This window comes from Colias croceus, chromosome 5 (assembly GCF_905220415.1).
Source record: "Colias croceus chromosome 5, ilColCroc2.1".
Classification (NCBI taxonomy): Eukaryota; Metazoa; Arthropoda; class Insecta; order Lepidoptera; family Pieridae; genus Colias; species Colias croceus.
Window position 1 is genome coordinate 7,239,501 of NC_059541.1, and position 23,136 is coordinate 7,262,636.

General features: G+C 31.3%; 1 protein-coding gene across 2 annotated transcripts in view; it reads right to left on the reverse strand.

Moving 5' to 3' along the window:
- LOC123692053 (serine/threonine-protein phosphatase rdgC) overlaps positions 1-13,052 on the reverse strand; it is a 39,357-nt gene extending 26,305 nt beyond the window's left edge. Inside the window, exons 1-3 of one of the 2 annotated variants that reach the window (XM_045636680.1) lie at positions 12,845-13,051; positions 3,763-4,150; positions 1,838-1,965 (exon numbers count right to left, since the gene is read on the reverse strand). In XM_045636680.1, the coding sequence (XP_045492636.1) occupies positions 1,838-1,965; positions 3,763-3,988 (354 nt within the window). In that variant the 5' untranslated portion in view covers positions 3,989-4,150; positions 12,845-13,051. Of the gene's footprint in view, positions 1-1,837; positions 1,966-3,762; positions 4,151-12,844 lie in introns of both variants that reach the window. The other variant, XM_045636681.1, reaches the window with a different exon arrangement.
- Positions 13,053-23,136: the final 10,084 nt, after the last annotated feature.

Here is a 23,136-nt window from a genome sequence, read left to right on the forward strand (position 1 = left end):
ACGACAGGGTTAACGCTTCATAATTAATGTCCTTTATCTTAACGTTTTCTGTAAAATGACAAAATGGAAAGTGTTCTGAAATTTTTAAAATAGCCTGTAAATTTTCTTTTATGGTCATAATTTTGTGCTGAAATAGATTACATACATACATATTTATAGTTCCTTCACACATTCGACGATATTAAAATAGCGTAACACTGAAGGTGTCTATTTCCGTCTCATTTATTTGATCAATATCTGTCCGTAGTAACGAATAGAACCATTGAGGTAGCACTTTCATTAGTTTTATAAAAGCTCATAAGATGAAACACTCTTAAAGCAAAGCAAACTATTTGAGAAAAAAAAATGCTCCGAAAACAACCAACGCAGTTTGCACGAATAAAAATGCTACACCGTAAATATAATTAAAAATTATATATTAATGTCATTAGTAATAGCTATCTAAATATTAAATTAGTCGGTCGGTTTGTGGCCTTTCATTAACGAGGGATTTGGTTGTCGATTGAGTAGCGCCTGTCTAAGCTCTATATTTAGGTGAAATTCAATTAAATTTTCCTTACATAAATTATAATTATTTTGTATTGAAATATTGTGCTATTGAAATACTTTTATAACAATCGCCTGATTATAAAGGTTATCCAGCCATCCCTATATTCAAAATTATTTCCTTTCCCACATTTCATAAATTGTTTACACATTATCTTTATTGAGAAAATTTTTGGGAGCAAATTCAAAACGCTATTTGAAGAGTCAGTAACTTTGTTATAAATTAGTAACATTATAATTTTATTCATAATAATGCTTTTATGTACCTAAACTAAAATGTTTTCGTGAATAAAGTACCAGTATTATGCCGTAAAGTTAACATTCATAGAGTATTTGAACGACTGAAAAATATTTTTGTAATGAAAATGCAGTCCTGCTATTTTTACAGTTTTTCCATTGAATATAAATCATAATCTATTTAGTTATCTTGATAATTGCTGTAAAACAAATTATTTACAGCAATTATCAAGAATTAGCTATTGAATTACTTGAATTATTATTATATTTTATGATTAAAAAGAGCAACTATGGAGTTTCTTGCCGATTCTTCTCCGTAGATACTGCTTTCCGAATCGGTGGTAAATGTTAAAATATGTAATGACGTTTCAAAAGTGCTTCTAAAAGAAGTCTAATTGAATAAATAAATGTTTGAGTTTGAGTTTGAGTTTGAGTTTATTTTCCATCCATAAAAATTAAGTTGCCGCCCTGCTTTCCCTTGAAGCTCTATTACAGAGATATTTAGATAATCGTGTCATGTTTTAAAAAGCACTTGAAATATTACGTGTGGATTGCAACACTCACGCTTCCAGCATTATCCACGACACGTACAATATTAATAACAATGCTTTACTGTGGTTTCATGGACACTTTTACATAGCGTGCACCTGTCTTGTACGAAATGTACGAGATAAACTGATAGAGGTTTTTATTCGTACATGTACATTATACGTACACATTTAACAAGCATTTAACACACATAACGTATTAAATAATTTATTATTCATTACAGACTTACAGTTACAAGAAATATAAGTGTAAGCCCAAGATAAAACTCTTTACAATTTAATTTTATTGCGTCAACATTATCGCATTGCGAAACAGCCTTAAATCTTTGTTTATTCTACGTTAAAACCTACTATTTTAAATTGACCGTGAAAGCTACGTTTTTAAATGTGTCTAACATTATGTCTTATAACTAAATTCAGACAACAATGTAATCATTGTTTTGTATTGTAAGTTGATTGTGTTGTATTGTAAGCATGTGTGTGTGTGTATATGTGCTTTGTCATACCTTGACCTGATCCTGTTCGCCAGCATATTCAATACTTTGAAAAATTGTCCATGTGTATCGTCTTCTAACTTCCATACGCGCCAAATACCTTCGATACCACTGCTGTATTAAAATGGCTGCCTTCATAGCTGCAAAGAAAATGTATAAATTAATGCATTGAATTTTTACATTGCTCTTTGTACAATCAAGATTCAATGTCCTTACGCTTAAAAGGTGAATATGCCTACGGTAGAAATTTTTCTATTTTCTTATTCGTGTAGCATTCGCAATAAGTAGGGGCTTGGTAGGTGGTCGTAAAGATTTACCGCAGTACTAATACAGCATTGAGTACTGCAAAGTGAGGTTGCATTTACTAAGAGGTTTAATTTCTTACTGAAAGGAATTTAAAACTGTCTTGCGAACTTTTTCAAGCATCACACGTTCGTAAATTATGTTATAGTTGTGTACATATTTGACTGGATTGTATTTCAAAAAGATAAATCAAACATAATTTAGCGAAAATAAAGACTAAAACTAAAAGTACTTAAATCATTTAAATCTAACTATCTAATAGCTAATACAAGTGTATTGTGCATATACATGGCTTAAGCTATTTCCAGTGTCAACCTAAGCCAGGTCAGGTCAGGCCGTAGAGCCAGTAAGCTTAACGCGTTTGTCATCATAGTGTTAATTAAAAGTAGGGCTTGCAACAATACAAAATGTTGTAGATAATTCTCCTGTGAAGAATACTTTCAGACTAAAATTGCAGACGATTCGCGAGACGAGTGTAAAAATTTACAAAAGAGAGTTAGTTAGAGTTGTTACATTATTCACGTTTAAAGAGTTACTCTCTTTAACGTACAATGATATGCAGTATAAATTATTTTCACACGTTACAGCAATTTCATGCACGTAATATTGAAATAAAATGTGGTTACCAATTACCATGTAGGTATAATGTATTTGGGGTATTAAATAAAGTTCTATTTTAGTCAAAAACCCAATCATTAAACAAATTAATATCCATAAATTACACGCACGACTACATGTGACGTGAACGTATTACAGATTCACAATTCCATCGGAGCCGCAGCTAATGAGGTTTAGTTTTGCGAGGATTAAATGCCTCGTATCAGAGCGTTCCCTGCTTTTAATTCAATTTCGGCGCCGACTTGTAGGCTGTATAACGAACTTTCCGTTTCGCATTCGAGCAACCATCCCTTTAAACAAGCATGTGGGACCAGAACTCGTTTTAAATCCAATAGTTAAATGCAAACTGTAATTTCGTGTTTAATTGGAATTTCGAAAGAGTGTTTGTGTTTCGGAAACACGCTGGAACATCTGCTTACTGTACGTAAATTATACAATCGTCGGTATGGATTATTATAATAGGATTTTACAGTATTATAGAATCTCTCTCATTAAGACGTTTTTCATAATTAAATTACTTACTTTACCTTGTAGGTAATATAGATATTTTTGATGTTTAAACGGCCGATTAATCAGTTATTTGTACAGTACACAATATTTACTCTACATGTACATAAATCTTGTTATCCCTAACGTATCCCAAATATGTTAATTTATGTCCAAAGGATTTAACTCAAATCCAATTAACATTCCTTAAATATGGTAATGATGCAGAGATTCTACTACACTTGTATACGAGTACATTTATAATGGTTTGCATTAATCTTGTCGAACTGACTTTGCATAATAAGTCAATAAATACTCAGAATTTATTAATTTACTTATTTTGTGAAAAGATAGCTTGGGAGAAAATAAATCGAAGTGTTTTCTACTTTTCTATACACTACTCCTTCCTACCTCTACAGTGTATAAAATTGAAAAAAATGTTGTATACATCGCACATATTAAAAACTGCTTCATCAAAATCTACATTATTTCGTCATTTTAATACTGTACAATGGTAAAGTTTTACTTACTTCTTTCTGCCTTCGTCATGCTGACATCGTCTCTCTTCCAAAATCTCAGGAAAGGTGCAAGGGCCTTCATCGTGCATTCACCACTAAGGACCCTTCTCCCCAACTTCTTAGGTACTTCTTGTTCAATTTCTGAGCTCCTACAGGACGAAGAGTCGTCGCCCATAGACCGCGTTCGCCGTCCACTACCAAAGTTGACGCAACCACAGCCGTTCGCTAATGAAAACATGGCGGGACTCTTGTCCTTTTTATACTTTTTATCTCTTCTTTTCCGGGCACATCTTGGTGTTTTTTGACGTGATTTTGGAATGGTTGTAAGTTGTATATCAGTAGGAAATACAAATAAATGATTCAATCATGTCCCAGTCTTGTTTGTCCAGGTCGCTTGTACCTGTAAAAAGAAAAAGCATTAATACAAGCATCAAATTTCCTTTTCAATACAAAAAGAAAAATATGAATTTTCTCCTTGTTCATTATGTTATTCAAAATGAACATTCACTTGGGTCGAGCGAATATTATTGGTTTGTATTTACCTGACTCTAAGCCAGTTGAGTAAAGCTCGTGAACCCGATTTACTTTATTCCCAAGAGCTTAAAGAGTTTCCGTATTCACAATATTTTACTAAAATATTATATTTCTTTTCATACAAGCTTTCTTGTATGTGCGTACAAAGCGTATTCAGACGAAGTAGTAAGCAAGGAGATGGAGAAAAGTCTATTACGTATTACCTATTGTTTCAAAACTAAAATTGCTTTTCTATTCTAGAAACTTTCATTTCTGTTTTTGAAGAAACTATAGCATACAAATGAAATTAATATACTAACTTTTAAGCGAGTATGTTATGTATGTATGTTGTACTGTATACTGTGAATGTTGTTGAATGTGAGTGAATGTTGAATGATTTTCGTAAAATTAATATTTCAGTATCATTTTTAGAAAATATTTTCTCATAAACATATTTCCACGTTCACGCGTTTGAAACATCTTTGCCATTGTTGACGACCCTTCCAGGCCAGCAATATCCGGTTTTGGAAGGATTCAATCATTGACAACAATCAAGGACATCTTCAAAAATAAACTTACAACAAAAAATTTAGGTTTCATTGTTCCATATTTTAGATTTCCTATATTAATTAATAAAATATTTATTCCGTGTGAAAATATTTAATAATTAACATTATACATGTTTTATCAGGGTGTTAGTAAAATTGAATTCTATTTTAGTAAGTAATGATATTTTTGCATTCGTATTTCGTTCTTATTTCCACGGACCCCTTATTGGATAAAAGCCTCCCCTCTCCTTTTCCTATAAAAACTTGTAATTCAGCGCTGGTAACAATCACTAATTCGCATGTACTCTTGGTTGTTAACAATGTGTCACTTATCCATATTTATCCTTCAATTTGACTTATTTGATTTTTACCCGAAAATACTTTACATGTAAATTGAATTCCGAGCGCCTCGCTAATGGAATTCCTATCATATTCAGATTGGTATGTGACATTTGCTTTGTGGTACGGCTGAAATATTATTTCTTCTATCATAGGGTGACTACTGTGACTAGTCAGGTTATGAAAATTATTAGGTAAAAGCCAAATTAAAAATTGTATTAATGGTTTAGATATAGAATAACACATAAACAATATTTATTAATTACATGTGTGTTTGTTAACCCATGATTTAAAAAGTTTTCCAATTAAAAAGTATCACCTTCTTTTTAGAACAACTAAAAGTCGATTCATATAACTAAATAAATTAAAGCAGAGCAGCAAAAGAAGTTACACAACTTCTTGAGTTTTTATTAAAAGTGGCGAAAAGGTATTATAATACTACAATGTCTAGAACTTTTCAGATAAAAACTTTAGCAATTTTCTTTCTAATCAATTTTGAATTCGATAAATCGTAAACTGCTCTAATTGAGATTCAGAATTTCCAACACTTTTTTGAAAGAGAGCAGAAATTGAATGGATTCTTTTTATCCTGTTCAATATCAATTACTTTCATATTATATCTATGTATTTCATTAGATTATAGAATGTATATAATGTGAAATCTTATATTGAGATGCTTGGAGCTCTCTAGCACGCGATTAACAGGCTTCAATTAATTATTATTAAAGCTAAAATAGTAATATGTATCGAGCATTTATTCAGCAGTATTCGATTAATAATAAAATTACCTAGTCAATATTATAGCATAGTATTTATTATATTATCAGTGCTATTTTTAAACAAAAAATTATATAGTTCGAAGAAATAACTACTTTTTATCATCATTATCATCAGACCATAATACAATAATTATGTTCTCACTGCAGAGACACGGGTCTCCTATAAGGGGTCAGGCCATAAATAAAAAATAGAAGAATAACTCCCCATCTAAGAACCGAAGTTCGATCGCCAATGGATATAACTAAAAGGATCTCAATCCAGTTAGAGTTCTCGTTTGACTAATACTTGTCAGTGAATACAATCAAGCAAACAAACAAATAAACTGCACGATACACATCACGATTTAGTATATTGAATGAATAAATGTAGAAACCCATATAAATTGCTGTTTATAAAACAAGAGAGCTACAATTGAACCATTACGGATAGTGCTCGTAAAACACGAAACAGATATATAGATCTGACTGCTAACTCAAGCTTATAATCTGCCTTCACGCTATTCTTACACAATGGGAATTAACTATAACGCTGTTTTTTGGGTCATAAAATATTTTAAGCTGAATGTAAACATCGTTTTATTGATGTTTCTTCCAGCGTAAACACATTTAAGTATAGGTACTTTCTAAACAGTCATTAAAGACGTTTATTGAATATGTTGTTTTACTCACATTCTAGAACTATTTTTATGAATTATCACTTTTTTATGGCTTGGAACCACATACATGCTCATACCCCACCACCGCTTCATTATTTCAAAGATGAAATTGTGACGATATTTAAGTACTTAGGTATAAAAGCATGTCGACCCTATCTTTAAAATGAAAATATGTAGCCTTATTTATTTATTCTTCAAAGTTTTAAATTAATCTTTAGTGAATTTCAAGTAACGTCAAGTACATACTCCGAAATTAAATTACTTTAGAATGATTTTTAAACGTTCAATATCTTTTTTAATGTTAACGAATTTAATGTTTGATTATGAATCTTTTATTTTGTAATCTAAGATGAAGGCAAAATTGCCGCTCTTCACCATTCGTTGTGAAATAAATAATAAGAAATATGTTCGTTCAGTTTGGTTTAGTCTACAGAACAAACGTCTGATGCGTCTGACATTATATTGACGGCTAACGTACATAAGAAATCACAAGTTTATGTTCATTTCAAATACAAATAGCAAATACTGTAACATCATCACTCTATATTTATTCGTGACTGTTATTTTTACGATCTTTGAAGAGAAGATTCATTAACAGTCATAAATAACATCTGTAGAAGATTTGACTGTTTCATATTCGATTAAATGACGAGGCCATATATTCACGTCGCGTCTATTACTTAAATAGGTCAAAGGTTGGAGCAAGTAAAATGTAGCGACAATGTAGTTAGTTGGGTAATATCACATTCACATCTATGGATTCATTTGTCATTAAGGCACTATTTATACTGTAATTACTTTATATTAATAGAAATGTGAGCGATCAGCGATAAGCAATGTACCTAAAGAATAAAGTGCACTTCTCAAAAAAAAGTTTTTTAATGAAGTATTTTTAATAAATTGTTATGAAAATCCATCCCATTCTTTTCTGCTCATATTAGCTATATTATGACGTAATTCTGCACATTATTCAGAAATTCAACACGAATTAGGTACCTACCTGAAAATTCAAATTAACTGGACGACTTTCCATTGGATGTCAACGCATGTCTGAATATTAGATAAATGAGCTAGGTATTCTGAAAGAACTCAACGGAAATAGAAATCTAGTTGGTAGACATAGACCATAGTACAAATAGTAGCAACATCTAAATAATATTGTTAAAATGTATTAATAAGCATGTATGTGTCGTGGCCATATCGTAGATTTGCTCATTTCATGATATGATCGATCATTTCACGAAATGGTCGCATACGCATTTCATGAAATGGCCAACATAGTTTGATCAGGATCGTTAAATCGTCAACGTTTTACGATTTGGTCATCCACATTTGGCCAGATCGTATAAAATATAAAGAGTCCATAAAATATTAAAAAAATTCAGAACATTCTAAAAACGTTTAATGTCATTTAAGTTAGTGCCGCGGCAGCGGCCGGCGAATGCCAGAAGCGAATCGCTTTTGCAATAGAAAACAGTTAGGTTAGGTTAGGTTAGACTTTGATAAACAACGCACGAGCCGAGCGAGCAAAGCGAGCGTACCGCGGCAGCGGCCGGCGAGTGCCAGAAGCGGATCGCTTTTTAAAAAACAAACAATTATAATTATATAGTAGGATATATTAAATATAAAAAATCCTAAAAGAAAAAATGCGTCTTAAATTATTTTATTTAAGACGCATTTTTTCTTCAATACATATAAGATATCCACACATTTTCCATAGTACTCGAACCTCTTCGTAGTAAATTCTTTGCTATTACTTTCTTCATATTGTTATTAAACGAATTATGAAGTTTTTAACTGCGAATAATTAAATTTTCTCCAGCGGCCGCCATCTTATCACATAAACACAGAGCTTGCAGCGCCTCTACCAATGATTAATGTAACTATTTTACGATATGATCAAATAATTTTGATCATTTCATGAAAAAACCGCGCGTTTTTTTGGTCATATCGTGAAACGATTTCTTATCATTTATCTGCCCAAACCACATCATGATGTGGCCAAACTAAATTGGCCATTTCACGAAATGCGACCATTTCGTGAAATGGCCAATCATTTCATGAAATGAGCAAATGTACGATATGGCCGCGACATATATGCATATACACATAAGCATTTTATCATAAAAAGTTACTAATGCATGCAATAGACAAAAGCAACTGACTACTGAGCAGCAAAAATATTGCTGAAATATTATCGATTTAAGAGTAGCTATACTGCAGTAGGTACCTAATGTAGAAATAACATTAGTGTCAAATTTAATTTACCTAGTAGGTACTTGAAATCTTTAACAATTATTTTCCATAATACCAACACTACTCCAACTTTTCAATGACTAATTAACGAGCTAATAAAAAAGGATTATAATTATTTTAATGTAAGTATTTATTGTATGTGGTGTCCTTTCAGTTTCGTGGAAATTTAGAAATCTTTATATCCAATGTTCCTAAATATGCCCATTATAGTAATATATGCTATAGAGCCACATTCCATTTGACAAAACAGCTCTTTATAAATAAAAATAATAGTGTCGTTTATTTGTAGATTTACCCTTTATTTTAGTAAAAACCCTTACATTCATCTTCGCGTCGTGAATAAAGTAGACGAGAAACACCTTCATGGACATAAATTGTAGCACTTTGTTCTGGAAAACCGTAATTTGTTTACAAAATAGAAGCACAAAGTTTGAAGATTATGTTGTTTTACGCTACTTTCGTCGTAATAATAACGTTGACGAGACACAATTAATTTATTTTACTTTAATTATTATGTACCTAATATAAAAGTTGTTTTATCAAATTATATTCAATGTTTATTTCTATATAAAGTATTCTAACCGCTATATATATTACATATTTGAGACACGTTACAATTGCAGAAATGATTTTTATGAATTATTAGAAATTTGTATACCTGAATAAAATTTAAACTCGAACCACGTCAAAATATCATGTGAAACAATTAAACTTTTGATATTATTAAGAATTACAAAACAAAACGGTTTCTTAATAATTTTATATAATATTATCTCAGGAGACTCTACATTTTGAGAGTACCTATTTACGTATATGAGAGGTCTATATTCTTTCAATTTAGCAAAAATATCATAATTAACAAAAGTTTAATACGTTCTTGATAAAGTTTACTTTGAATTTTAAATATTAATCAAACTTACCTGACTACTACACAACATGAAATGTTATGCTCTACCTATTTTGAATTTATAACAAAGTACATTTTTGGTAAACTTTATATATAGATATATATATATAAAAACAGAATGGCATATAACTATAAGTGTACAGATTAATAAAATGGTACAGAAATTAATATAAGTTACCATTATGTTATACGTAGGAAGGTAATAGGTAGGTAGGTAGGCTACGCCAATTAAAAAAAAACTCGTAACGTACTTATTCGAATAGATACCGGAACATTCAACGTTTGATCTTAATTTCAGTGCAGCGATATTGTGAATAGCTTTATTTTGTAGAAATTCTCAATCTTATTCTGCCATTCATTATAATTGTCATAAAAAAGAGTCATAAAAACAGCAAAGAAAACAGTGCTGAAAACTTTCCTTCTTATCTTTTCGGTAGATACTAAAGGAGATTCATTAGTCATTCTTTAATATCTACTAATTGTCGCCGAAAAGCACGGCAAATATGCATTTCAATAAATTCGAATACTTTTTAATTTATCAGAAGTGTAACTATACCTACTATAATTTATAATAATTTTGACTAAATTATAGTTTTATTTAGTAAAAGCGGGTAACCTTTTTAAATTATTTTAGCAAGAAAGCACTTTCATTAGTTCATCACTATAGTACAATAAAATATTTTAAACACGCCCAGCATTTCCCCAATGATTTGGCAACTCTTACTCTCCTAATTTTAAATTGTAATATCTCTGAGTCAACGCTCTCTTGGCTCTAACACCAAAAATAAACCCCTCTCGAAGACCAACGTTTCGTATTAACTGCAATCGCACAACAATCGGTATGCGCTGAAGTCACTTTTCGAACAATTAGATACGTAACTAAACATTAGGTAAAAAATGGCCAGGTGCCAATATATATCGATCAGTTGGCCTGGTACCTTAATAATTATAAGATGAATATCATTTAATGAAACAGGGTGCGCACGTAGTAAGAAGTAGGTATTTGGCAATGACTCAATAATTTTCACTTTTCAACGAGCGAACGTATAACTGTTTATTTACGTTCCATTGACTATATTAATAAAAGCTATTAGTTCTTAATTGATTGATAAATAAAATCGATCGATATTATTAATAGACCTTTTCCATCGTTCAATCACGTCAATTGAAGAAGAATTTCTGATATTCAATTAATATTTATTACTGAACTTGACTTAAATATCACCTTCACTAGAGCTGAAAGTTTAATAAATGCCAGTTTTTCAATTTAAACGTAAGAAATAATTAAAAAGTTGCCCTTACAAATAAACAACAAATACTTAGGTTTATACATACATATAATACCTAGGTAGGTACTTATCTTAACATGAAAAGAAAAGAAGCAAAATTAGTCTCTTGTTATTGTCAATGTGGTAGTATGCTGTATGCATATTCTGTTGAATGAGAACCATACGTGAAAAAAAAAGTAGATAGGTACATACCAGGAAAACATGCAATAAATTCTATATCAACTAATTCGCAGTTTTATTCCTATCGGAACCTACTCACGGACGTTATCTGTTTTATTTTTTATATGAGAGTTTTAAATGTCAATGGTAATTAACTAAAATTCTCATACAACAGCACTATACAAACATTCAACACACAACGGTTGTATGTCTAATCCTAACGAGGTGTTTGGCAATTGTTTCGTGTAGTTACACTCCAAACAAACAACGATTTAGGGCAAGCGCCCGCCTTTAATTTATAGATGACAAATTCTATTTTGCGCTTACAGCGGCGGAACGATTAATCAATGTGTATTCAATCAATTCATGAAATAAACCATTCATAAAGGAGTGAATATATAATCTAAAATTAGATAGGTTTATTAACTTTTATTGAAGAGAAGAATTAATTATCAAAACTGAAATATTTTATGTTTATATTTTTACAGTTTTCTAGTTCTGTATATATATATCTACAAGTATTTAAAAGCTAAAGAGATTTTTTTAGATTTGATTGAATTGAATATTGGGGACTAATGATCCGGTAATGAATATTCTTTTTACATCTTCTTGAATGATATCTTAAATGTGAAAATGAGTTTTTGTCTTGGCGTATGTAAATAGGTATTTCATGTTACGGTTTTTGTGCTTAGACTCTGGAGACAGTTAAGAGGCTAGAATGACTCAGACCAAGACTACTTTTTACCGTGATTTCCGACAAAACATCTCAGTTCCACGAGAATTTCCTTTATAACCAGGCGTGTAAAGCCGCGATAACATCTTTTTTTTTTGTTTTCATGTTCGGCCCTAGCCAGGATGAACAGTTAAATTCACATAAATAAGAGAGACTTATTTGCTTGCCATAGTACATTTAAAATGACGCATCTGTGTGGATAAGCCCAGCAATTAAAAATATGAAGATTACAGACAGAAAAATTTAAACCGTCATAAAAATGTAATCCTCTACACAAACATTGACGAAATTAACCCATTGAACATGATTAATAAACGTGGTTATACAGAGTTTTAAATAAAAGAAAGAAGTAAATATGCTGACATCACGACGCGGACGATCCACATCCATCTATCATAACAATATCATCGTGAAATATTTTTATGCTGGACTATTAAACCGCAGCGGAGTTTATTGCGGCGACCATGAAAGTGGCAATTGGCATCTAATCCAATTTTACAGACTGATGTCCGTTACTTGAGAAATCCATTACATATACTACGGTGCATGGGTATTAGGTATATTGTGCTTGGATTCACAAAGAATAATTAATTAGTTAAAAACAATCAGTTTTTGGTTTTTGTTACCTTTATAAAAATTATACCTACCTAGGTAGGTATTATAATAATTTTATTTTTACTTTCGTGCTATTTTTACTTTCGTGCTACGAGCTTTATCTCATCTACTAAAATCAAATATGAAAAATGTTTAATGTCTTAATCAATCGCCTACATGCCCACCTAAACTCGTAGAACAATTAATTAATTTAAACAATCGAAATGAAAATAATAATTTAATATAGTATCGACCAAAATAACTTTGATCTTTATTTATAATGCATACAGTATATAAATAGAATATAATAAAAATACTTACTCAGCCGCGATAGTTTGACAAACTAAAAAAAACATACACATTAAAATAAAACACAAATTTTCACTTCTTGTAATAATTTACAATAAACAATAAATATCCAGGTACAATTATTAAAAGTTTTTTCGCGATAAATATGAACGGCTTATCGTTGAGACGAATGAGCAACGCGACCTACCCCTGTAGAGCGAGAATGACTACTGAAATACTAGGTAGGAGAATTACTGAAAGGCGAAAGCTCAATTATTACAAGGCGCCTTTCTGGTTAATACGTACGTTGTTACTAGATATTATTAATAATATATTTACTAAATTACAAATGAAATGAAGATGTCCCAAAAGTAACACCATGACTCATAACGTGGATACAATTTTTAAAATATTTAAAAATGATATCTATGAATATGTTACTAACATTTCAAATATCGCTGGGTAGATACTTTAACTGGTCTATGTTATTTAGCTTTTTTGGAGAAAATTTCATCGATCTCAATAGATAGATAAATAAATAGATTTTTATTTATTTATTATAATTTACAAGAAGTAGAGCCTTTAGAAATTTTCTTTCTGAGGATCCTTGTAGAGTGTGGCTTCAATTATTTCTTTAGAAAATTAACATTTATGTTAGGTTCATAAATAAAATCAAAGAATTAATAAATATATTATATAGGTAAGTTTCAAGACTGTTACAGTAATTGCTAAAAACGTGGGACAAAATCTCTGTGAGTAATTGAATTGGATTTAAATCTCCTCCTACCTTCCTGTAACTTTCTTAGTAACTATGATGTCCTATATATAATTAAAACAACATAATATTAAGGCTGGTTGCAGAGCTCGGCCGACCATCAGTGCGTACGTCAGTCGCGCTAAGGTCGCGCTTGTCATGTGTATGGAAATTCATAAAACCATTCTGATGGTCGGTCAAGCTCTGCAACCAGCCTAATTGTCCATCTGTGGTCCAACCTATTACTGATAGCAGCTAGGTTTAGCATTACATTATCTGTGATACTGATACTAGTATATTATTCTACTATCTGTGGTCATACCTAAGCATTTTACTATATTCAAGTGTTCAAAACTATAACGAATCAAATTCGAAATAACATTTTAGATATCATATAGGTAATAGAAGCTCCACGTCCACAACTACTAAATAGTAAAACGAAATGAGTGCACAAACAATGGGGTTGTAACGTTTTACTACTTTTTGTTTCTGTAGCTATCACCTGGTACTAGCATCATTAAAGCTCAGAGCACATTAAATGCAACTTTTAACAAGAAGAAAAGTTGTAGTCAAATTTCACGAATCACATAGATAAATAAAAACTTTTAAATTATGTGATGTGTTATGTCTGCTGGAGCTTAGAAAATGTCAAATAAAAATTATTAGGGCGACGGTTTTTGTTATCTTTAGATAGGTACCTAGGTACTTTTCAATCCGTCAACAGCTGTTCTTTACTTCTTTCTTTAGCGCCATTTCCGAATAGCGATTAGCGAGTGTAGAGTGTTGTTTATCTTTTTATATACAGGTTATTTGAGCATAACATTAATCCTTACTATTAGTAATATTATTTTACTTTGCAGCCAGTGCCGAGCCAAGTATGTTCCTTTCAGCGAAAATTATTATTTTTTATTTTTTTTTATTGCATGACTGTAATGGAGTGATATTCACCCACGGACGAACTCGAGGGAAACATCAAGTAGGTACCTAGGTAGTAGATACCTAGCTGTTTTTCTCATGTAACATGTGTAGTAATATTTTAAATTTAATTCTATATTACTGAAAAGCTATTTGTAGAATTACTTGTATCCTTTTTTTAATTTTTCAATATATTTGACTAAGATATTTGAATTCAGCCAAGTTGTGAGAAGATATTATTGACATTATTGCCACGACGAAAGACGTACATGGAAGTGAAGATACATCGTATATTCACTTCCATGTATGTCTTTCAACGCAGTTTAACTGTGCTATAACATTGTTTATTAATAATCTCCCACAGTCAACAACTATGCGTCCATTGTCAATTACCATTGCGTTGTATCAAGAAGCTTATATATAATACTCTGGAGATGCGTCATTCAACGTCATATTTTCTTGTTACAAGTTAATGGTCATAGTGCAATCTCCAGTGTATTAGTTAAAAGCTTCTTGCGTTGTATATAGGCACACAGATAATATAATAAGTACTATACAAGGTATAGATAGCACAAAATGCACTTGTTTCCGTTGGCCGTCAGTCAAATATCGAAACAAAGTACCTACCAACATTGAAGGTGTGTATAAACCAAGAGTATAAACTTAATATCGGAGTACGTACAGATATTATTCATACTTAGGTATAGTTATGCCAATTGCCTTAGACCTAAAAAAACAATCCTAATCCAGTTATTAAATTAATACGTCAAGGAGATTTAACAGCATTGTTGATGAAAGTTGCCAGACGACTGGTTTCTTTCAGACATCTTCAACAATTATTATCGTCTTATTTTTAGTAATTTACATTACACCTTAACAGACTTCACAAAACTGACAGTTTTGTACTTTAATTATTTAAATGAGTATAAATTAATTACTTAATTACTCTAAATCTTATAAGACAAGTCTCCATAAGTGATCCATTTAAAATTCCTCTTAGGATATTAATTAATATTTACCACTTAATTTTTTTATAAGTTGTGACTATCAACTTTGAAATTTAAACTCTACCTTTTGCCATGTTAGTTAAAAACTTAAAACATTCTATTTATATTTAACTCACATGGATAAGCATAATATTATATTATCTATGAACGTTTTTACATATAATAATATCTAGAATAATTGTAAACAAGTGCCTATTAATAATTATTGTATGTATATTAGAAAAATCGGTTAAGTGCGAGTCGGAGTCGGACTCGTAACAGGGTTCCGTACAAATAAGCTTTTTTTTCTTAATAATTTTTATGTATATTATAGAATCAATAATATATATTTAAAAATAAATCTTGTATTATTTTATTAATAGCTCTGTCGTGATTTTATATGAACTGAAATAAACTTGAATATTGATTAACCATCATTTGCATCTTCAGTCTTTACCAATAGATGTCGCTATTATCTATAACGAGCTTATCAGTGTAATATTGTTTTATAGCATAAGTAATTATTGTTTTATTTACGTTTACTTATTCTGTTCATTTTTTGAGGTGAATATTCTAATGATTCTATGGATATTTCACGCGCCTACGTGTTGCCGTTATCAGTATCACAATTCACAGTTGACAGATATATACAGATATACTACGTACATACAGGAGCCCTAAGAGCAATAAACCTATAGAGTTCTTATATTAAGACAGAACAAAATACATATTTTCTAATCTACTTACTCTTAGTCAATAACAGCATAAGCCAGATTGAGATAGCGATAGAGTATCTGCACTGTCTTCAAACGTAGCGCGCCGGCAGTCAGTTTGTTTTCCAACCAGCTGGTGGGCTCAGTGCGTCAAGTGTTTTTAACGAAATATTTAGAAAATATAAAGTGTACAGTGTTTCTTTTTATTTGTCAGTGTGCTAAAATAACTATTGTATGTTTAGCAACCGGCTATCACTAGTCGAATGGGAGTTTTGGATAAAAACAATGTAAAAATATCTTTCCATCGGTAAGTGATTTTCAGCAAATTGATAAATATTTATGTTTTAAACCTATTTGAAGGTTTTATCAAGCGCTTTTTTGTAATTTTATGTTGTAACTGTAACATTTACCCACTTTATGGGGTTGTGGAATATAAAATAATGAAATAATTTTTAAAAAACGTCACAATAACATCACGTTTGGCATTTTGTTTACCACCGTAGTGTTGTAACACATCTAGCGTATATTATCGATTTATGACAAAAAATCTATTTCATATTAACGTTGATTTATTTATTTTGTTTCATAAATCAGATTTATATGTAGTTGTTGTTGCAAATAATAGATGTAAATTTTTTACCGCAGGAAAATAAAACATACCACGTGGTTGTTTTATTTGCCCTATGTGTTTTAGTTTTCGTTTGTTGTTTATTAATTTCTCTTTCAGATTATTAATAAATTCATTTTGTTTTAGATTTCCAGAGCTAAATAAAAAATAGGTATAAAACGTGAGACATGAGTTGATTGGACGCCGCCACAATTTGCAATATTGTGTTCACTGCATTTCGAGCCTACGTGTTATCAAGATGGATACTCTAGAAGAATTGTGCAATCTTACGCTTACGTTTTTTTTTTGTTCCTGTAGATAATAAATACATTTGATTAAAGAGAGTGAATTTTTATTTTGAAATTTTTTACACATAAGTTACCTACTTTAAATGTGTAACTATGTGAAAATTAAACGGTTGATTAAATGACAGTTCTCATAGATGAGAAACTACTATTGAAATACATACTTAATATACATGCGTTTTCAAAGAAAAACCCGCATAGGTCCCATTCCTGTTGGATTTACGGGATCAAAAGTAATTTTTCCAAATTTCATTGTAATCGGTTTAGTAGTATTCGCGTGAAAGAGTAACAAACATCCATCCTCACAAACTTTCGCTTTATTAGTAGGATGTTAGGAAAATGTTTTCATTAAGACTGTCCTTTTATTAACTTGTTAAAATGCTGCATGATTCCTTCATGCTGACTGTGCCTTTCTCCTCACTCCTTTAACTTTATCATCATTTCCTTCTTTATTTTAAATTACATTTCAAGTTTTAAAATTTCTTTTATAATGTACCTACTAACTTTCCGCCCGCGTTTTTAAAGAAAATCCTGCACAGTTCCCGTTCACGTGGGATTTCCGGGATAAAACCTTACCTATGTGTGTATGTACAAAATTTCATTGTAATCGGTTCCGCAGTGAAAAAGTAACATCCCTTCTCACATAATTTCGCATTTATTATATACGTAGGATTAAACAAATAATGTATTCAACTGAAATTAATTATAAGTTTTGTTTTTTTTTATTATTTATTATTTCACGAAACCGTAAATGCAAAATACATTCACGATTTTATCGATTGAAGCACATCCCAACACTATCACCTTCTATCTATCTAAATACGTACCTATAGTAAAAATTGTGCCATGACTATGTTGAAACGTAGCTTGTTGTCTATAGCTGTCTCATTCTTTCATACGACGTTTTCTTTAGATAGAGAGAAACAAATATATGTAAATTGTATACGCTCGATACAAGTACTCTATAGGTTTATTGCTCTTAGCAGGAGCCCCTGCGATGAAATTATGACGTATAGCTATAGGGCTGTTACCTTTTTGATATTTAACCGACTTCAAAAATAAAGGAGGAGGTTATCAATTCGGCCTGTATATTTCTGTTTGCTTTTTTCACAGTTGATTTTGTGGTAATTTTGAGATTAAAACCCGTTAAAATACAAAAATGGTGTAGCCTAAATATGAATTTACAAGAAGAAACAATCCGAATTAATACAGCTTGTAAAAGTAAATATGTTTTTATCAGTGCTATATTTCGAAATCTTGTTTTGTTATGGACGCCGAAGGCTATTAATTAATGTACCTAGATTATTTATAATGCTTGATATTTGTATTATACGTATAATTATTTTAAACCAGAATTTACAATACTTGTATGTAGGTATACCTACTAAATTATTTTAAAACGATAAATTAAATGTAATTAAAAAACACAAAATATGCAAAAATAAATTAAAATTATTATTATACGAGCATAGAACCTCTACCTTTTTGTTTTAGGAAGAAAAAGAAAATAGTTTGACAGTGCTTGACAAAGTGGAGACGCCACGTATCGATAAAAATACAATAATTATAATATCTATCTCTATTTTCTTCCCTAAAATTTACGTAATTATGCAAATAAATTTAAACAATATTTTTTAAGGTTTCCATTTTTTTAGATTTTTGTGCTCTTCTAGATTGCGTAAAAATATTCGTCCATGGTAAAAATAGATGCGACAGAATGGACTCCTAATAGTGACTATTTGTAGCTATCATTTTGATAGAAAATAATATGTCAACATAATTTAAAACTCTATATTTAAGCTGCCTTAACTATAGAAATTACAGTCGAGCCAATTTAATAGGCAACATTTGACGTCTATCAATTTTATCTTCGAAGAGAGGTAATCTGCTTAAAAACATTAAAGTGAATTAATCGATACGGACTTGAAACATTTGTCAATCGAATTTATTTATTTTGTGATGATTTTTATCCACAAGTAATCAATGCATTCGATTCTAGATGTCAGATTTCGATTTTAGAGTAACATCTCTGGTATTTAAAAAGAAGAAAGGTTTATTGACACAAAATTGTAGCGACGTCAGTTCTTCAATTATTCATAAATTGTTTATTATGTTTAGAATGGTTTATCATTAAAATGAAATCTTAAAATTAATTGTGTCGGTCATTATTATTATAAATATGTAATCGTAATTGAAAAAAGTTAAGCAAATGTGCAGATCTAACAAAACGAAATATCATGTTATTCTATGTCGTCGTTACTAGGTTAGGTTGTTGAATTTTGTTGAACTGTCAAATGTTGCCTATTAAAATGGCTCTACTATAACAAATATATTTATTGAAAGGGCTACAAACTGAAACAATCGATATTTATTTAATGTGAATTGACATCACTTTAAACTTTTTTCTATACTGAACGTATGTTTGTCATTCAAAATCTTTGGATGTGTCACCCGCTACTATCGATCCCCCTCAATACCCGATACTCGTAAACACGCTTGCTTGTGTGCGTGAGCCATTTCGGACATTTTGTATGAAGTTTCCTTACTGTATGTATCTGTATATTGTGTCAGTATGGAGCAGAAAAAAATATTTTCCTAGTTTGGGAGACCTCTTTATTATTTAGGTACATATTTTATTCATATTTTTAGTGTTTGTTGTCATATCGGTATCAGAATTACAGAAATAATAATAAAATAATAATAATAAAATCGTCTTTATTTGGTTCTCACAACATTAAAAGGTTACAAAAACTTAGTAATACTACACAATGTATAGTAGAAGATAACGTTGTGAGAAACTGGTGCCTGAAATAGACTACATAGAAGTCTGAGGTACAGGTCACCAGCCCCTCTCGCGGATATCATACGAGAATACACAAGTGTACGTACCTAAATAATGCATAGAGTTATACAAATCTTATCAGAAGACAATTTTACTTTAAAAACACTAATACAAAAAAATAAAGAGAAAAGAAAAATATATTTTAATTTTAATTTAAATCCTACCAAATCCTAAAGGTATGAATGTGAGTATGCTAGTGTGTGTGTGCGCGCATGAGTGGGTGTGTGTGTGTGAGTGTGTGTGAGTGAGTGTGTGCGCAAGTGTATATGTTTGTGTGATTAATCATATGTGTAGGTGTGATTATATGTTTATATCAGTTTATATAAAGTGTTCTTAAATTGCAGCAGAAAGATTCTAGAGTAATTTTAAATGAGGTCTTTAAGAAGGACTTCGGTTTGTTGGTAATCCAGTGATTTCAAAAAAGTAGAAACTGTCTTTTTGCAGTTGTAATTGTTCAAGGGATAAATGTTTAATTTCTTATTTATTTTATTATAAAGAAAGGGTCCCATAAAGCAAAAGAAATTATGTGAATGAGTTGATGAAAAAGCGGTAGATGAACAAATTGTGTTATTATGGCGCTTATTCTTGAGTAAAGTGGGGTCAAATACCAGCTTTGAATGTTGCTTCATAATGGTGTGAAGTATGAATGTTTGTCTAACCGAAAGCACACCCCACATCCTATAGAGCTCTAACGTGGGGTAACGATATGGAAGTCCAGCACTCACTTTAAGTATGGCACGTTGAGCTCTTTCAACTTCAATAAGGTGTGACTTTGCACAACCGCCCCAAGATGTAACACAATAATCTATCAGTGAATTACAAAGTGCAAAATATACAATTTTTATCACCTCTCTGTCAGCAACATGTCTAAGACTTCTGAAAATATAAATCAATTTTCGTAGTCTGGACACTAGAGTGTCTACGTGGGGTTTAAAAGATAAAAATTGGTCGATAGTGGTACCGAGGTATTTTATAGTTTCAGTCCTCTCTAGTACAGGACAGTTACAGTTCACGTGATTTGGGGGACAAGTATGAGCTGATATTACGAGTGTAGGAGGTGGTAGTAGATTGACCTTATGAGCGAAGACCATATATTTAGTTTTGGAAATGTTTAGGGTTAGGATATTTTGGCGTAACCAATGCCCGACTTTATTAAATCCATCCTGAGCGTATTTGAACACATCGTCCCAAGTGTCACCAACAAAAAATAGCGCGGTATCGTCGGCAAATGATACGATCTTCCCATTAAAAAGAGATAGGTTACATAAATCATTTATGTAAGCCAAGAAAAGGGTGGGGCCGATGACACTGCCCTGAGGAACGCCATAATTAACCGACAATTCCCCACTAACCACGTCATGATTGAGCTTCACGCGTTGCTGTCTATCCGATAGGTAATCAGTCAATAGTTTTAGGGAGTTATCTCTTATACCCATTCGTTCCAATTTATACAACAAGTGAGGGATAGAGACCGTGTCAAATGCTTTAGCTAGATCTAGGAATACTGTTAAGCATTTCTTTTTAGAGTCTAAATTTGTGATAATTGAGTCAACTAATTCATGCACAGCATCGCCAGTAGCTTTGCCGCGCCTGAAACCAAACTGGTTGGATGATAGTAGGTGGTTTATTTCTAGAAAATTAATAAGTCTTTTATTGATTAGTCGCTCTAAGATCTTGGAAAGAGTTGGCAAAATGGATATAGGTCGGTAGTTGCCACAGTAGTTGCTGACACAGTCTCTATCGCCTCCTTTGTGAATGGGAGTAATAATGGCTGATTTAAATGCTCTCGGAAATGTGCCCGAATCCATGGCAAGATTACAGATATGTAGGATCGGTTGTGTCAAGAGTTTACAGTACTTCTTTAAAATTCTTCCTGAAATTAGGTCAACACCAGCTACAGAGTCATTCTTTAAACCATTTATAACATGAGAGATTTCGTTATTGTCTGTAGGAAGTAAAACGAAGGAATTTACTGATGGGGACAAAAGAGGAAGGTGGTTTGGAAGCTGCGGTGGAAACGCATTATGATTTAAGTCGATAATTTGTTTTGCTAAATTTTCGCCTACGCTAGAAAAGTATTGGTTAACGTCATTGGCGCTTTTTTGGGGATCACATGAATTTAAAAGAGCAGAATTATGATTATCAGATTTATTACAGTTACTTATTTCCTTAATGGTTGTCCATAATTTTTTAGTATTACCCTTAGTTTTTTGTATAGCTTGCTTATCATAGTTGCGCTTTGCTTTTTTTAATGAAGAGTTACAGAAATTCCTGTAACGTTTGTAAATGAGTTTTAAAGTTTCATTAGTCGGATGTTTTTTTGATTTAATGTATAGATTGTCCCGATTTCTCATAATACGCAAAAGCCCTTTTGTGATCCATGGCTTAAAGATCCGTTGCCTTGATGGGATTTTGACTATACGCATGTTATTTTTTATATGTTGGTATAAAAGCGATACAAATTTGTCTGTAGCTAGATTAACGTCAGAGAAGGTAGAAATTTGTTGAAAATTAGTAGATAATAGGTCATTTTCAAGCCCATCAAAATCAATTGAATGACATAGATTATTAGATTTATAATTTGATTTGATGAGCTTTAGACTTATAACAACGCATTCGTGGTCTGTAATAGATGACTCAATTATACATACATACCAATTCTCTGAAATTTTGAAATTTCTATCAAGTTTTATATTATACAACCTGCAGACGCGACGGACAGACAGACAGCGATGTCTCAGTACCTTTTCGGTATAGCACCCTAAAAAGAACTAAGCCAAGCTGTAGAATATACTTTTGGAGATTTCGACTATAGCACAACAATAGTAAGAAATATTCTTATATGAAAATCTGACATCTGTTATATTTATATTATGTTGTATTTAGAATAAAGTAATATAATATTAAAATTAACTTACAAACCTATCTTGCTCGTGTTAAGTAGTGTAGCCTTATTGTTGTAGTTGTAGTGGCTCCCTCGTTGCCACCCAACTGTCGTTTGCCCATTTTTAGTTTTATTCATTGAAAATACAAAACTTAAATAGCGTTCCATTTATAGCCTTTGAAATCCTAAAAATGTAATACAAATATATACGTATAGGTGATATGAACTAAAATACTCGTATCAAAAAAAAATTGGCATTGTTTAATAATACAACTTTGACGCTTAGGTACTTCATACTTGTCAAATGTCAAGTTGTCAG